This window comes from Neoarius graeffei, chromosome 16 (assembly GCF_027579695.1).
Source record: "Neoarius graeffei isolate fNeoGra1 chromosome 16, fNeoGra1.pri, whole genome shotgun sequence".
NCBI classification, from domain to species: Eukaryota; Metazoa; Chordata; class Actinopteri; order Siluriformes; family Ariidae; genus Neoarius; species Neoarius graeffei.
In genome coordinates, this window is record NC_083584.1 from 19698488 (window position 1) to 19716919 (window position 18432).

Sequence of the window (18432 nt, forward strand, 5' to 3'; positions counted from 1 at the left end):
CACGTCCGCAGAAGACTGGCCCGGCTTCGTCTCTACCGACGGAGATGGAGTAGAGTGGGGGAAAAAGCCCCCCTTAAGGAAAATTCAGTTTTTCTCCAAGTTGAAATGAACCATGTGTTTAGTTTTAATCATAGTTTTTGACAACAATGACATGAACAATAATGCCACCTAAAGTTTGCCTAAAGTTAATGCTTTTTTTTTTTTAACAAAAACAAACATTGTGCCAAGGGGGCCTTTTACCCTTGGCACAATGTTTGTTTTTGTTAAAAAAAAAAAATTAAGTATTAACTTTAGGCAAACTTTAGGTGGCATTATTGTTCATGTCATTGTTGTCAAAAACTATGATTAAAACTAAACACATGGTTCATTTCAACTTGGAGAAAAACTCATCTCATCCCATTATCTCTAGCCGCTTTATCCTGTTCTACAGGGTCGCAGGCAAGCTGGAGCCTATCCCAGCTGACTACGGGCGAAAGGCGGGGTACACCCTGGACAAGTCGCCAGGTCATCACAGGGCTGACACATAGGCTACGTTCACACTGCAGGCTGAAGTGACTCAAATCCGATCTTTTCGCCCATCTGTGACCTGTATCCAATCTTTTATTGACAATATGAACGACACAGATCCGATTTTTTCAAATCCGACCCAGGCCGTTTGGATATGTGGTCCTAATTCCGATTCCTATCCGCTCTTTTCATATGCGACTTCAGTCTGAACCGCCAGGTCGCATTCATCTGACTTACACGTCATCAAGAAGCCACAAACGTCACTATTCTGCGCTGAAGTAGGCGGCGGGTCTCTCAAAAAAAGTTACAACAACATGGCGCATAATCACGGGCGCAGATAGAGGGTGGGACGGGTGGGATTCGTCCCACCCAGATTTAAATTCACTTCGTTCGGGCCCCCCCCCCCACACCCCCCCCACACACACACACACACACTTATAGGGAGGAAAAAACGTCTATGCTGTCTTTCTTTGCATAAGGCAAACCTCACGGAAAAATCAAAAGACTAATTACCATTCGGTTTATTGAGGTGCACGGCAGTGTATACATAGTTGCAACAACTCACATAAAACAAAACAAAGACTGATATTCGGTTGGTTGAGCTGCGCAGACTGCACAGGTTGCGAGCTCGAGCTTGGTTGCTATGGTAACCTACAACAAGTTTGACAGGCATATCGGGGTTGGGGTTGGTTTGCTGGCAGCTTTGTCCCCCCCAGTTTTTTGTCCCTCCCAGTTCAAAAAAACGTATCTGCGCCCCTGCGCATGACATCAATGCGAGGGACGCTTCGGGCTGTGAAGGTTCTGAATCTTCTCAATGGAAGGACGCAGAGGTTAGGGAGCTGATTTCCATTTGGGGGGGATGCAGCTATTCAAGCTAGATTGGATGGGTCATACCGCAACTGGGCGGTTTTACTTCCGTAAACACTGGCCATGCTCACTGCGTGTGACGTCGTCGTATCCTGCAATGCGCATGCGGAACACTTTTAGGTCGCTTTTCGTTCATACTGAGGATCACATACAAGTCGCATACATTTGTTAATGTGAACGACCTCACAAAAAAATCGGATTTCACAAAAAAATCGGAATTGAGCATTAAGCCTTGCAGTGTGAACGTAGCGATAGACACAGACAACCATTCACACCTACGGTCAATTTAGAGTCACCAGTTAGCCTAACCTGCATGTCTTTGGACTGTGGGGGAAACCGGAGCACCCGGAGGAAACCCACGCGGAGAACATGCAAACTCCACACAGAAAGGCCCTCGCCGGCCACGGGGCTCGAACCCGGACCTTCTTGCTGTGAGGCAACAGCGCTAACCACTACACCACCATGCCGCCCCTGGAGAAAAACTGAATTTTCCTTAAGGGAGGCTTTTTGCCCCACTCTAATTATGATAAAAGGAAACGATGCCCCCTGGGGGCCATTTACCCCGCCATTAAGGGGGCGTTTTACCCCACAGACTACACTTTTACAAAAAAGGGTCTTACTTTCAAAATGTGATTCAACTTTTTATACCTAATGTATTTTTTTTTTTAACGTACTGACTTGTCTACTCATACCACATACACAGCTGTGATATCTGACGAAATAGCAGCTATCTAAATAGTTTTACTGATATCTGAAAATTATATCACTTACCATGAAATTTAATTTCTCTCCGCTGCGTTGCTGATATGCGATCCACAGTGGATATTTGTATATCCCCGTTGTCAAGCCAGTCCATAGCAACAATAGAAATGTAACTTTGCGCCATCTGGTGGTTATTTTGGGTAAAACAGGCCGGGAGCCTTTTACCCCACGGGGGCGTATTACCCCACTCTACTCTACAGTGATCCACCTAAGATCATGAAATAATTTTGTTTTCTCGAGATCTCGAATTAGTTGTGTTGCTTTCTCGAGATCCTGAATTATGTCGTTATCTCGGGATAACAAGGTGAATAAAAAAATATTATATGAAGGGCCTCTCGCGGCTTCCGTAGAAGTAGAATATTGCACTAATAAAATTAAAATACTTGCAACTGAAATAGAAATAGAATATTGCACCAATGTTGTGACGCAGCATAACATAGATAATGAGGATGGAATATCTGTGTAAAGTAAGCAAAAAAAATGACAAAAAGCACAGGCTATGAACATAATTGTACACGACAATATAAGAGTGAGACTTAAATAAGAAAATACTTGCAAATGAAACGGATATTGTAATATTATTGCCCAGCATAAGTAGATGATGGTGATGAGATGCAAATAAAGTGACCAAAATGTGATGGTAACATTGAAAAACTGTGCTACATCACGCTCAGCTGTTATTGAAGAGTCTGGCACCAGTTGGGATGAAGGACCTGCGGTAGCGTTCTGTCTTGCACCGGAGCTGCTCACCGCACCAGTGTTTGATGTCTACTGGCTTTTGTGAATATATTACTCTAATATGCTTGACTTTTTGAAATTAAATTGGACTTGACTTTAACGTTTCAGTAAAATTGATTTGATAGTTTCAGAATGTCTTGAAGTTTTCCTGAAGTTTTATGTCCAAGAGGCTGCAGTGCCAAATAAGCTCTCTCAGTAGAGCATGATGTTAGCAGTTTTCTTTAGCAAATTGCAAATCCTGAAGGAAAGAATTCAACAACTTGACAGTTGCATATAATTTGAACCAAATAGCCTATAAAGCTTACAGCTAAACCGACAATTAGCATAACTTTAGCAAACTAGCTAGCATTCAGAAGCAGAACCTAAGGTTATTCAACTATTAGTTAGACATGTACGTACTTTTTTTTTTTTCAAAACTCTCTTCAGTAATAGTTTGTTTTTATTTTCTATTCAGCATCCATGAGACATCTTTCGAGCTTAAACTCTGATTCAAGATTCTTGAATTTCACTTTTGAAAATCTGTATGAATCTGTTGGTTATTAGCTCATCTGGCCGACAGGTGATGAGTTTGTCATCGTGTGTTGCCCGTTGTCCATCTGGCGTCGTCCACATTTCACAAAAATCGCTTCTCTCTCAATTCGTCACTGATTTTTATTCTTTTTGGCAGGAAGGTAGGTCTGCCTGGGGTGCATATAGCTTCTACTCAAATTTGAATAATTACAATTAATAATGAAGATATGGAGTAATGAAGCCCCAACGAGCAGTTTCCACACAAATCACTACTTCTCCCTCAATTCTTCACTGATTTTGATTCTTTCTGGCATGAAGGTAGGGGGGCGGCACAGTGGTGTCGTGGTTAGCTCTATCGCCTCACAGCAAGAAGGTCCTGGTTCGAGCCCCATGGCCGGCAAGGGCCTTTCTGTGCGGAGTTTGCATGTTCTCCCCATGTCCATGTGGGTTTCCTTCGGGTGCTCCGGTTTCCCCCACAGTCCAAAGACATGCAGGTTAGGTTAACTGGTGACTCTAAATTGACCGTAGGTGTGAATGGTTGTCTGTGTCTATGTGTCAGCCCTGTGATGACCTGGCGACTTGTCCAGGGTGTACCCCGCCTTTCGCCCATAGTCAGCTGGGATAGGCTCCAGCTTGCCTGCGACCCTGTAGAACGGTATCATTTAAAGAGAAAAATTAGGTGATTTTTAAATTTCATGACAACAACACATCTCAAAAAAGTTGGGACAAGGCCATGTTTACCACTGTGAGACATCCCCTTTTCTCTTTACAACAGTCTGTAAACGTCTGGGGACTGAGGAGACAAGTTGCTCAAGTTTAGGGATAGGAATGTTAACCCATTCTTGTCTAATGTAGGATTCTAGTTGCTCAACTGTCTTGGGTCTTTTTTTGTCGTATCTTCCGTTTTATGATGCGCCAAATGTTTTCTATGGGTGAAAGATCTGGACTGCAGGCTGGCCAGTTCAGTACCCGGACCCTTCTTCTATGCAGCCATGATGCTGTAATTGATGCAGTATGTGGTTTGGCATTGTCATGTTGGAAAATGCAAGGTCTTCCCTGAAAGAGACGTTGTCTGGATGGGAGCATATGTTGCTCTAGAACCTGGATATACCTTTCAGCATTGATGGGGTCTTTCCAGATGTGTAAGCTGCCCATGCCACACGCACTAATGCAACCCCATACCATCAGAGATGCAGGCTTCTGAACTGAGCGCTGATAACAACTTGGGTCGTCCTTCTCCTCTTTAGTCCGAATGACACGGCGTCCCTGATTTCCATAAAGAACTTCAAATTTTGATTCGTCTGACCACAGAACAGTTTTCCACTTTGCCACAGTCCATTTTAAATGAGCCTTGGCCCAGAGAAGACGTCTGCGCTTCTGGATCATGTTTAGATACGGCGGCTTCTTTGAACTATAGAGTTTTAGCTGGCAACGGCGGATGGCACGGTGAATTGTGTTCACAGATGACGTTCTCTGGAAATATTCCTGAGCCCATTTTGTGATTTCCAATACAGAAGCATGCCTGTATGTGATGCAGTGCCGTCTAAGGGCCCGAAGATCACGGGCACCCAGTATGGTTTTCCGGCCTTGACCCTTACGCACAGAGATTCTTCCAGATTCCCTGAATCTTTTGATGATATTATGCACTGTAGATGATATGTTCAAACTCTTTGCAATTTTACACTGTGAACTCCTTTCTGATATTGCTCCACTATTTGTCGGTGCAGAATTAGGGGGATTGGTGATCCTCTTCCCATCTTTACTTCTGAGAGCCGCTGCCACTCCAAGATGCTCTTTTTATACCCGGTCATGTTAATGACCTATTGCCAATTGACTTAATGAGTTGCAATTTGGTCCTCCAGCTGTTCCTTTTTTGTACCTTTACCTTTTCCAGCGTCTTATTGCCCCTGTCCCAACTTTTTTTTGAGATGTGTTGCTGTCATGAAATTTCAAATGAGCCAATATTTGGTATGAAATTTCAAAATGTCTCAATCTCGATATTTGATATGTTGTCTATGTTCTATCGTGAATACAATATCAGTTTTTGAGATTTGTAAATTATTGCATTCCGTTTTTATTTACAATTTGTACTTTGTCCCAATTTTTTTGGAATCGGGGTTGTACATGGTTTAGAGTATTTCATCCGATAGGTAAAGAGGATACCTTGATTAATAATCTTGACTATAATTTCAATCATATATTGTATTTCTAGCTACAATTTCATCTGAAACATATTAAAATAATTAAAGAATGAAATGCTCCCTCTCTGCAGGATTCGGGTATGCTACCCTGGCCAACCTGGTGATCACTCTGACAGCCATGTTTGGGATCATGGTGCTGCTGTTTACGTCGTGTACCACTGCGTTCCAACTGTGTATTCAGTTCTGCATCAGTCTTGCTGTGGGTTCGCTGACGGGTGATGCCTTGCTCCACCTCCTTCCCTCGGTGAGAAAGTCAGAGGAAATTATTGATTTGTACAGTTTTAGGGTGTGGGACATTTGTTTGACTTTCAGTAACTGTACAATATGTGGAACTTAGAACTGAGACAGTGCATTCTGTTTATCGATTAGCATTTACAACACTTACTATTTTTCTAGAATATTCTACCCTGAATCTTACACTCTTAGAAATGATGTGTTAAAGCTGGGTGAGTTTTGGGACAACGCTGGTTATGTTAATTTTGACACATTCACTGTGTAAATCATTTTAACACAGTGAATGTGTCAGAAAGGTTAACATGAAGATGTGTAATATTAACACATTACGAGCTGTCCTTGGCTTCACACATTGTCAAGTTTATTTGTATAGCGCTTTAAACAACAGACATTGTCGCAAAACAGCTTTACAGAAAATTAAAGAGTTTAAACATGAGCTAATTTTATCCCTAATTTATCCCCAATGAGCAAGCCTGTGGTGACGGTGGCAAGGAAAAACTCCCTCAGACGACACGAGGAAGAAACCTCGAGAGGAACCAGACCCAAAAGGGAACCCATCCTTATCTGGGTGATAACAGACAGCGTGATTATAAATAACTCGCTTCTATCACTGTGTCCTATATACAATAGTCACAAAGTATAACTGTGAAACCGGGAAATTCATTATAGTTTTAACATGAAGTCTGTTTCGTTTACGTTATCAACTGTTCATTGATGGAAACTTGAGTGCAAAACTGTTCATGACAACTGCAGTCCGAAAGTTAGCAAGTCAACTGAAGTCCTCAGCCATAAATGTTTGACTGTAAGCGTCCAGAGCGTCTTCCAAGTGCGACTTTTGACTGTCTATATGGGTCCGTCCTCCGCAGGGACAATGTGATGAGGCTCCAGCCAGACGTAGGGCATCAGGATGGATCAGGCAATGGATGGATGGATCAGGATCACATTGTGTTAAAAATATGCCTAAAAAGTAGCCTGGCAAGCCCGACTAAATGTGAATATTTAGTCTGGCCTTGATCCGTAGACATTTCCGAAGGGTGTGGGAGGAACAAACTGCTGTCTTTCAAACTGTCTGTGCGTATAGGCCAATGCTCTGACCAATCAGCGCAACAGTGACTGTGACGTAGTCAGAGCGACAGAAAGCAGTGGGGGAGGCCTTGAAATAAATAATTTTTCAAAATGCGTATTAATTAATAAACAGGTTCTAGATATTAAGAAGTTTGGAGATAATGACCACAAGTTTGGAGTCTGTACCACATAACTGGTTTTTTTTCAAGTGTTTGCTTAAACTGTTTTTGAGTTTTTATTTAGTGATGTTTGGTGAAATAATTTCCCTTAAATTTAAAATAACGGGAAAATAAGAAACAATCAAAAAGTAATGTTTCAAAGCTGTTTATTAATTCTTCGTACTGCACAAACTAGCCCCATCCTTTTGGCTACGAGCGGAGCCAGCTGGTAGATCAGACTTTTGCCATAGCCGGTCGGCAAAACAGCGAAAACGTCCTTCTTGAAAAGGAATGAGCGGAGAGCCTCTTCCTGCTCATGTTTCAACGAAAACTCCAAGTCTAATTCTTCTAAAACTGATTCCAAAGCGGAGTCAAACGTGCGCTGTTCACTAGCCGTAGCCATCTTTCCTGCTGTGCTTTCTCCAGCGTCGCGCAGCTTTGTCGTCACTCCTGCAAAAGCCCGCCCAAAGAATCCAAACAAAAACCTTGCGTTGTGATTGGCGGGCACGATTTGATGCCCGGGGTGTTTTTGTTGATATGGTGCAAGGCTAGACCCACTCATTAGGCAAAAATATTTTTGGCCGCTAGGCGGGTGGGTCTAGTTTACTAGGCTACCTAAAAAGTGTTATTTGATACAAAATTAGTGAATGACAATAATACACTATTTATAACTATTTGTAACTTCAGCACATTTATTATCATGAAGTATTAACAATAGGATACACAGAAACCAAATTACAGAATATAACAAAACAAATTCGTAGAATAGAATTTCAGCAGTAATGAAGGAAATGTCTGAGCAAGGACAAAACAGCAACAATACTTGAAAAAAAAATCTCCCTGCTCTATTTGTGTCATGTAAATTAGCTTCCTGTGCCATTTTGACGTTAAGACTGCCTTTCAGATTTTTCAGGTTTAGGTCAAAAAAAGAATTTTCCCCGACACCCAGTTATTTTTGTTTAGTGGACCGAAATGTACTGAATTTGAATCACAGACTTCCATTTTTAGGTTTTTTTTAAATAGAACAATTAATGAATTTAGGGTCACGTGGCTCTAAATTCTCCGCTATTAGTTCTTGCTTCACTGTGACGCAATCCAAGTCATGCATCACGTGGTGGGCGTTCCCCGTTCACGCAAGGCATTGTGGGATATAAATTTGAAACGGGAAAGAAAATGGAGGACGCGAACGAAGCGTGAAATATCAACTACAGTAACGGGAAGCGTGAAGAAAAGACGTTATGTTCTATATGAAGGAAAGGAAACGCAGGACCAAACTAATAAATACCGGCGGTCAGCGAGCACCTCGGTGTGATCAGCTGTTCGTTTAGCGACAGAATGATGGAACTGTCAGTGCACGGTCAAAGGTAAACCTGCTCATGCGCACACACACACGGACTTCCTCTGTCTGCTTGACTGCGCGAAGTGAGCGATTTCATGCACATTATTTGCTCGGGAATCCCCTCAAATTAAATAACTTCCCAGCCATAGGATGGCCATTTTTTTTTTTTTTTAAATTTAATATTACAGAAATAAACATATATCAGGCGGCACGGTGGTGTAGTGGTTAGTGCTGTAGCCTCACAGCAAGAAGGTCTGGGTTCGAGCCCCATGGCCGGCGAGGGCCTTTCTGTGTGGAGTTTGCATGTTCTCCCCGTGTCCGCGTGGGTTTCCTCCGGGTGCTCCGGTTTCCCCCACAGTCCAAAGACATGCAGGTTAGGTTAACTGGTGACTCTAAATTGACCGTAGGTGTGAATGTGAGTGTGAATGGTTGTCTGTGTCTATTGGCCCTTTTCCACTACCCTTTTTCAGCTCACTTCAGCCCGACACGGCTCGCGTTTCGACTACCTCATTGCAGCACGACTCAGCTCGCTTCAGCCCTACTCAGCACCCAAAACTCGCACGGTTTTGGAGTGGGGCTGAAGCGAGCCAAACCGAGCCGAGTGGGGCTAGGGGCATGAGCAGACACTCCCCTGTGCACTGATTGGTGAGGAGGAGTGTCCTCACATGCCCACACACGCCCCGCGAGCACGCTGGGATCTGTAAACAACGTAAACCCGGAAGAAGAAGAATTACGAATTACGAGAATTTCTGAAGCCTTATGCACCTCGCCTCATCTATACGCTCTTGCCAGTATCTGTTGGCGTTGTCGGTGACAACAAGCCACAGCACCAAGACCAGCAACACTAACGACTCCATGTCCTCCATGTTTATTGTTTACTATCCAGGTCGTGAGACTACCGCTTAAAAGGTCACTGATGTCACTGTTTGCGCTGCCTAACGACATCACGTGACGTCCACCCACTTTCGCTAACTCCACCCAATGTGTCCACCCACTTCCAGCCAGCACGGTTCAGCGCGGTTGTAGTCGAAATGCAGCCCCACTCAGCTCGACTCAGCCCGACTCAGCACGGCACGGCTCAGCCCAACTCAGCCGCGTTGGTAGTGGAAAAGCGGCATATGCGTCAGCCCTGTGATGACCTGGCGACTTGTCCAGGGTGTACCCCGCCTTTCGCCCGTTGTCAGCTGGGATAGGCTCCAGCTTGCCTGCGACCCTGTAGAACAGGATAAAGCGGCTAGAGATAATGAGATGAGAAGTATATGTTAAGAAATTATTTCAAGTACAACATGCCTCAAGAATTTTCCTCTAGCTGTCACCAGCGAGAATCCTCTCCTTGTCGAAATGGCGGTTTTGATGTTCCACAACTCCCATGGTGTTTATCGCACATTCCGGCCAAAATCACTGGAAGTTAGCATTACCCGCTGATACCATGCGCGAAACACACACTTGCCAACCAAAACCAATTAACTACTACTGTAAATACAACATAAACCAGCCTTTATGCGCTCAAGAGCACACTGAATATAGTTGTTAATTGAAGTAGCAAGCTGACGTTATTGAAGCTGAAAATAGAGACCGCGTTAATGTAACACGACTTGAATAAACCCATTAGTTAAAACTCCCCACTGAAATCCCTCACCTGAGTTTCTATCATTCCACTGATTCCTAGGTGACTGTAATCAGGGGTCTTCAATCTTATCCTCAAAGAGCCGGTGTATTATACTGTGAGTAGTCAGGAAGTACTGATGAGTTTCTAAATTGTTTACATCGTCTCTGAGAAACAGATAGGATGTTCGGAGGTATTCAATAACCACTGAGCTGTGGATTTTTTTTTTAATGATTCACAGAGTGAAGTACACTACCTTTCAAAAGTCTGGGGTCACCCAGACAATTTTGTGTTTTTCCATGAAAAGTCACACTTTTATTTACCACCATAAGTTGTAAAATGAATAGAAAATATAGTCGAGACATTTTTCTGGCCATTTTGAGCATTTAATCGACCCCACAAATGTGATGCTCCACAAACTCAATCTGCTCAAAGGAAGGTCAGTTTTATAGCTTCTCTAAAGAGCTAAACTGTTTTCAGCTGTGCTAACATGATTGTACAAGGGTTTTCTAATCATCCATTAGCCTTCTGAGGCAATGAGCAAACACATTGTACCATTAGAACACTGGAGTGAGAGTTGCTGGAAATGGGCCTCTATACACCTATGGAGATATTGCACCAAAAACCAGACATTTGCAGCTAGAATAGTCATTTACCACATTAGCAATGTATAGAGTGGATTTCTGATTAGTTTAAAGTGACCTTCATTGAAAAGAACAGTGCTTTTCTTTCAAAAATAAGGACATTTCAAAGTGACCCCAAACTTTTGAACGGTAGTGTAACTGTGTAAAAAAAAAAAAGCTGAGCTCTTATTTTATATTCACACACATTGTGTAAACTAGAGTGCTATGCGTAATTTGTGTAATTTTTCTACACATTCCTTCAAAGAGTGGATGAATATGTTCTGGTTTAAAATTGCTGATAAAGTACATACCTGATAAAGTACATCAAGTACGACGTTAAATCGAGCTAGCAGGCTAGTACTTCAGGTTTTAGTTGAAATTGTGAAGCATGAACTGAACAACACTCATGTCACACACTTAGTCTGTTCACATTATCACAATAAACGAAGTTGCAGTAAGCTTCAGAGCGGCTGAATAGATATTAGAATTAATTTAGTATGTTTTAATTTAGTCTTAGTCCGGCCGACAGGTGACGAGTTTATGCCATCACGTGTTGTCCGTGCGGCGGCGGCCACATTTCACGAAAATCACGTCTTCTCTCTCAATTCTTCACTGATTTTTATTCCTTTTGGCAGGAAGGTAGGTCTGCCTGGGGTGCATATAGCCTCTACACAAATTTGCATAATTGCAAATAATAATGAAGATATGGAATAATTAATCAATCCCTAACGAGCAGTTTCCACACAAATCGCTGCTTCTCCCTCAATTCTTCACCAATTTTGATTCTTTCTGGCCTAAAGGTAGAGGAACCTAGGCTGCATATAATTTCTGAATTATTATTAAGTTAGGAAGTTATGGATTAATTAAGTCTTAATGAGCAGTTCAACAAAAATCGCTTCTTCTCGGTCAATTCCTTGCTGTTTTGGATTTTTTCTGGTAAATAGGTCAGTATTGAGGTATTTCACCTGACGTCACAGGGTCACGTGACGCCCCAGTGTCCACCATTTTGAAAGTCAAGCTAGCTAATGTCAACAACATAGTAGCTAGTATGTTACTGTAGCAATGTTTGTTCAGTCATTTGGATGACTGTTAAAACCTTTCAGTCTCAAGTTTTTCCTTTACTGTATTTACTAGTTTACTGTAATTATGATCCGGCAGCTATTTACACCGGATCCAGTGTAAATAGCTGCCGGAGCACGCTCCGGCTTGCTCCCCCTCAAATTAAGCAGCACGCTCCGGCTTGCTCCCGGAGTGCTCCGGCTGAGGTTCCGGAGCGCGCTCCGGCTTGCTCCCCCTCAAATTAAGCAGCACGCTCCGGCTTGCTCCCCCTCAAATTAAGCAGCACGCTCCGGCTTGCTCCCGGAGTGCTCCGGCCGAGGTTCCGGAGCGCACTCCGGCTTGCTCCCCCTCAAATTAAGCAGCGCGCTCCGGCTTGCTCCCAGAGCGTGCTCCGGCAGCTATTTACACTGGATCCGGTGTAAATAGCTGCCGGATCATAATTACAGTAAACTAGTAAATACAGTAAAGGAAAAACTTGAGACTGAAAGGTTTTAACAGTCATCCAAATGACTGAACGTAAACATTGCTACAGTAACATACTACTATGTTGTTGACATTAGCTAGTGCTAACAGCTAGCTGCTAGTAAACTGCTCCAACACAGACACCGACCCTAATAATACAGTTCTTGGTCATTGCCTGGTAACAGCAAATTTATAACGGGCCATGTCTCAACAGACTAAGAAGTTATTTCAATGACATTTAATAACATTTTGTTTATCCTGAGGACCGAAAGTAAATGAAGATGTGAACAAATCTTAGCTGTAATAAGATGGCGACCACCGGCTCCAGGGACGACCCGCTGATGTAGGCATGTTACCCAGCCTGACACAAAATATTTGTAGGCATCCAAACTCTTATACGCTTTCAGATCAATACCTGTGTATGGCGATGGGTTTTTAACGACATAGGTATACAGATCATGTGGGCCGAAGTCAGGTAAAGACGAGGGTTTCGTGTACTTCCGTACGTCAGTGAACAATCCTGGTGGAAGCAGGTAAACGTCGTTCTCTAAACCTCAATTTTTGCAAATACCTCTCCCTCTGCTCGCCCTGTAAATGCCCTACGTCGCTGGATAGTGAAGGTGTTTTCTGCATCTCGCTCCTTTTTCTTTTATGTTTTTCGTTTGTCGCCTTCCTCGCATTCAAACTGATTCAAGCCGTGACGTCCAAAATGGCAGCCTAACGATGCATCACATGACTTGGTCACGTGGGTGAAAAACCTCAATTCCTAGGGTGGATATCACTTCTATATAGTGTATATAGCTTGCAACAGTTATTGCGCAAGGTGACCCACTTTAGATCGTTCCTTCTGGACTAGACGGGGCCGGAGTGAGCTACACCATCATTAACAGTCTCGTTTATTTTTTCCTGTTTTCCTTGTAAAATATCATCTGAATCATAACTCTTTATAGATTTTTAAATGTTTAAAGGTGCTGCTGTTTTGCTGGCACAAAGTATTGATATATTTTTTGCCATGTGCACAACTGATAACAAGCTGATTCACGAACAAGAGCTTATGTTATTCAAATGAGCAGAATAACACATCTATTATGTACACGTCTAAATGAATATTGTTGTGGAAACTCTCCCAAGTAAAACTAATTCAAAGTCAGAGTTTGCAGAAAAGTTTAGACTTTTTATTCAATCAATCAACAAAAGCCGAGTCAATTTGCAGAGTGATCCGACTCTAAAAGTGCAAAACATTCATTTTTATAGTGTTCTAACAGAAAGTTTGATAAAATTTACCAAGTATAATGAATTCTGATTGGTTCACACATCTCACCATACAAGACCTCGTTTCCATGAATATTTTCTATTCAGCCATATAAACCCTTTCAGTTTCAAGTTTGTCTCCACCAATATTTCCAGCATAGCACTGATGTCATTAAAAAAAATACATTCAGGTCTTGCTCTAGAGCAATTCCAGCGTTATGGACGTGACACTTGAACTCAAAATGGCAACAAATGACCCAGTGCATGTTTTATTGTCTCCCAGTATTTAAACAGGTGTTGCATATTTTAAGGCTGTACCATACTGGAGAAGTGATAGAACAAGAACAATTCCCATAGTACATCTAGGGCATGCCAGAAAATGCCAATAAAAGATGCGTTATGGACGTGACAGAAAAAGTATCACTTTTCTTGGGTGACTGTACATTTTTATCAAACTCTGTGAAATTGTAAACCTGATGTTGAAATGGAGATATCCATTTGATAGAGGGGTCCAAGGTGAATATTAAAAAATCTTTGTTTAAAATATTTTGTATTTCATGCAGAGTTTCGGAAGGAAAAGTCAGCGTTATGGATGTGACGAAATTCCGTTATGGATGTGACGTGTCTGAAATAGACATGGCATATGTTTAGAAAATCAGCAATTTAACCACCATAACCCTTTGAAAAACTCTCTAAATATCAGCTAAAACTATCAAAGTTCTTAAATAATATTTAGGATGGCTATTGTTTTGCTGTTTTGTGGATTTTAGCATACATTTCTGTGGCTTGTGGCAATAATATAGAATTGTACATGATCAAAGTTGATTTTAGCTTGGGTTTTATATTATAAGAAAGAAAGACTGACAGTGACACATTAGGTTGGTTACAAATTGGTTCAACTTATTCACATCTGTAAAATACAGGCCTAGGTGATATCTCTGGGAGTGGTTTTGATGTATTACATGTTGCTTTATTTTTGCATGGTGAGGTTGACATTTACATGGAACGTTTCCAAGGCCACACTGAGCTAACTAAACAAATAATAATCATTTAAACAAAAATTTATTCTGATTTTATGCATGATTCAAAGTGCGGCACGGTGATGTAGTGGTTAGCACTGTTGCCTCACGGCAAGAAGGTTTTGGGTTCAAGCCCAGTGGCCAACAGGTGCCTTTCTGTGTGGAGTTTGCATGTTCTCCCTGTGTCTGCATGGGTTTCCTCCGGGTGCTCCGGTTTCCTCCACAGTCCAAAAGCATGCAGTTAGGTTAACATGGGGCGGCCATGGGCTAAAGTGCCCTTGAGCAAGACACTGAAGCCCCAACTGCTCTCTGGGTGCTGTAGCATAGCTGCCTGCTACTCTGGGTATGCGTGTGTGCTCATTGCTCACTTGTGTGTGCTCACTGCTTCAGATGGTTTAAATGCAGAGGACAAATTTCAGTGTGCATGTGAAAAATAAAGACTTCTGCTTTTAAAATATTATGTTTTAACTGATCTATTTGTAATTATCCCCCACCCAAAGTTTGGCGGGGGATGTGGAAACGGGTTCCGTCAATCTGTTCGGTCACGTTTTCGTTTCCGGGCCATATCTTTAAAACTACTGAAGATATCTTCATGAAACTTTGTATACAGATCAAGCAACATGTGCACTGGTACCTTTTGCTATTTTGGATTTTTAAAAAAAAATTATTTTTCAAATGTTTACATAAAAAATAGATTTTGGGCGGCACGGTGGTGTAGTGGTTAGCACTGTTGCCTCACAGCAAGACGGTCCGGGTTCGAGCCCCGTGGCCGGCGAGGGCCTTTCTGTGTGGAGTTTGCATGTTCTCCCCGTGTCTGCGTGGGTTTCCTCCGGGTGCTCCGGTTTCCCCCACAGTCCAAAGACATGCAGGTTAGGTTAACCGGTGACTCTAAATTGACTGTAGGTGTGAATGTGAGTGTGAATGGTTGTGTGTCTATGTGTCAGCCCTGTGATGACCTGGCGACTTGTCCAGGGTGTACCCCGCCTTTCGCCCGTAGTCAGCTGGGATAGGCTCCAGCTTGCCTGCGACCCTGTAGAACAGGATAAAGCGGCTACAGATAATGAGATGAGAATGAGAGAAAATAGATTTTGGCTTTGTTTCTAAGAGCAATGTTCATTTCTGGAGCATATATCCAAAACTATTCATGATACGGATTTGAAACTTGGTATACATGTTAACAAGGTGATGTAGATGTGCCTTTTCATACTAAGAAATCTGAGAAATTTACATTTTTCATGTTTCCATGGAAACAGTCTCAGACTTAGTCTCTCAGGTTGGTCTAAGGGGTAGGTTTTGTTTCCGGAGCAGAACTTGAAAACTATGAGTGGTATGGTCTTGAAAGTTGGTATATGTGTTGATTAAGTAATGTATATGTGCCTTTTAATACTAAGAAATGTGAAAAGTTTAAATTTTTAGCTCACCTGGACCAAAGGTCTGGTGGGTTTATGCCATGGGCTGCTGAGGTCAGTGTAAAGAGGTAGGGTTACTTTCCTGCAGCAGAACTTGAAAAATGTGACACATAATATCTTGAAACTTGGTATATACAGTGGGGCAAAAAAATATTTCGTCAGCCACCAATTGTGCAAGTTCTCCCACTTAAAAAGATGAGAGAGGCCTGTAATTTTCATCATAGGTACACTTCAACTACAAGAGACAGAATGAGAAAAAAAAAATCCAGAAAATCATTGTCTGATTTTTAAAGAATTTATTTGCAAATTATGGTGGAAAATAAGTATTTGGTTATTTTATAACAAAAGTTCATCTCAATACTTTGTTATATACCCTTTGTTGGCAATGACAGAGGTCAAACGTTTTCTGTAAGTCTTCACAAGGTTTTCACACACTGTTGCTGGTATTTTGGCCCATTCCTCCATGCAGATCTCCTCTAGAGCAGTGATGTTTTGGGGCTGTCGCTGGGCAACACGGACTTTCAACTCCCTCCAAAGATTTTCTATGGGGTTGAGATCTGGAGACTGGCTAGGCCACTCCAGGACCTTGAAATGCTTCTTACGAAGCCACTCCTTCGTTGCCCGGGCGGTGTGTTTGGGATCATTGTCATGCTGAAAGACCCAGCCACGTTTCGTCTTCAATGCCCTTGCTGATGGAAGGAGGTTTTCACTCAAAATCTCACGATACATGGCCCCATTCATTCTTTCCTTTACACGGATCAGTCGTCCTGGTCCCTTTGCAGAAAAACAGCCCCAAAGCATGATGTTTCCACCCCCATGCTTCACAGTAGGTATGGTGTTCTTTGGATGCAACTCAGCATTCTTTCTCCTCCAAACACAACAAGTTGAGTTTTTACCAAAAAGTTCTATTTTGGTTTCATCTGACCATATGACATTCTCCCAACCCTCTTCTGGATCATCCAAATGCTCTCTAGCAAACTTCAGACGGGCCTGGACATGTACTGGCTTAAGCAGGGGGACACGTCTGGCACTGCAGGATTTGAGTCCCTGGCGGCGTAGTGTGTTACTGATGGTAGCCTTTGTTACTTTGGTCCCAGCTCTCTGCAGGTCATTCACTAGGTCCCCCCGTGTGGTTCTGGGATTTTTGCTCACCGTTCTTGTGATCATTTTGACCCCACGGGGTGAGATCTTGCGTGGAGCCCCAGATCGAGGGAGATTATCAGTGGTCTTGTATGTCTTCCATTTTCTAATAATTGCTCCCACAGTTGATTTCTTCACACCAAGCTGCTTACCTATTGCAGATTCAGTCTTCCCAGCCTGGTGCAGGTCTACAATTTTGTTTCTGGTGTCCTTTGACAGCTCTTTGGTCTTGGCCATAGTGGAGTTTGGAGTGTGACTGTTTGAGGTTGTGGACAGGTGTCTTTTATACTGATAACGAGTTCAAACAGGTGCCATTAATCCAGGTAACGAGTGGAGGACAGAGGAGCCTCTTGAAGTTGTTACAGGTCTGTGAGAGCCAGAAATCTTGCTTGTTTGTAGGTGACCAAATACTTATTTTACTGAGGAATTTACCAATTAATTCATTAAAAATCCTACAATGTGATTTCCTGGATTCTTTCCCCCCATTCTGTCTCTCATAGTTGAAGTGTACCTCTGATGAAAATTACAGGCCTCTCTCATCTTTTTAAGTGAGAGAACTTGCACAATTGGCGGCTGACTAAATACTTTTTTGCCCCACTGTACCGGTAGATGACTCTGTCTTGTTTCTTTTTAAGTAGAATCAACTTCATTTACTTTTTACTGAAAATCAACATGATTGGCTTTTAAATCAAAATACAGTCACCATAAAAGAAATGACTGTATGTGTGGTTACATATGCATAAAATCACCACACTGTAATTTATATGCATCTACCTTAAAAAAATGCAAAATACAGGATGATGTCAATGCAAACATATGAACTTATCAACAGTGTGAGAAGCTATGTTACTTCGAGAACATGCAAAATTGTACAACTGAAGAACAGGTATTGCATTTGCTGAAGCCCGTTTACGTTACATTAATGGTATTTAGCAGATGCTCTTATCCAGAGCAACGAACAACGTACCCAGAGCAACCTGGGGAGCAGTTGGGGGTTTGGTGCTTTGCTGAAGGGCACTTCAACCATTCCTGCTGGTCCAGGGAATCAAACCGACAACCTTTTGGTCCCAAAGCTGCTTCTCTAACCATTAGCCATGGCTTCCACAGAGATGCCTACTAGTACGGATTGGCCGTATTTTGTACGGAAAAGTTACGTAAATACGATGTTACGGCAAACAGTGTTATTCTGTACGGAATTATTATAAAGTCTTAAATTCCAGTGAGTTGTTTTTAAATGTCCAAGCGACTTTTTCAATCCATGCGCGATTCACGGCTAGGCTATTTATTTTTACGACAACCACACATGCTGTGTGTGACATGCGCAGATTCCGCACATTTGTTCGCGCTATTTTCGATACGGTAGAATGGCCGTGCATTACACCCAGTCAAAAGGGCAATGGATACGCGCACTGCAAACTGTGTAGAACTGACATTAACATCACTCGTGGTGGTCGCGATGACTGCACACGGCATGTCAACTAC

At 42.4% G+C, this 18432-nt stretch overlaps 1 protein-coding gene across 1 annotated transcript in view; it reads left to right on the forward strand.

Annotated features, from left to right (window-relative positions):
- The window catches only part of slc39a4 (solute carrier family 39 member 4), a 78469-nt gene that overhangs the window by 32668 nt on the left and 27369 nt on the right, over window positions 1–18432 (forward strand). Inside the window, exon 6 of the mRNA XM_060942238.1 lies at window positions 5657–5829. Coding sequence (XP_060798221.1) covers window positions 5657–5829 — 173 coding nt within the window. The remainder of the gene's footprint in view (window positions 1–5656; window positions 5830–18432) is intronic.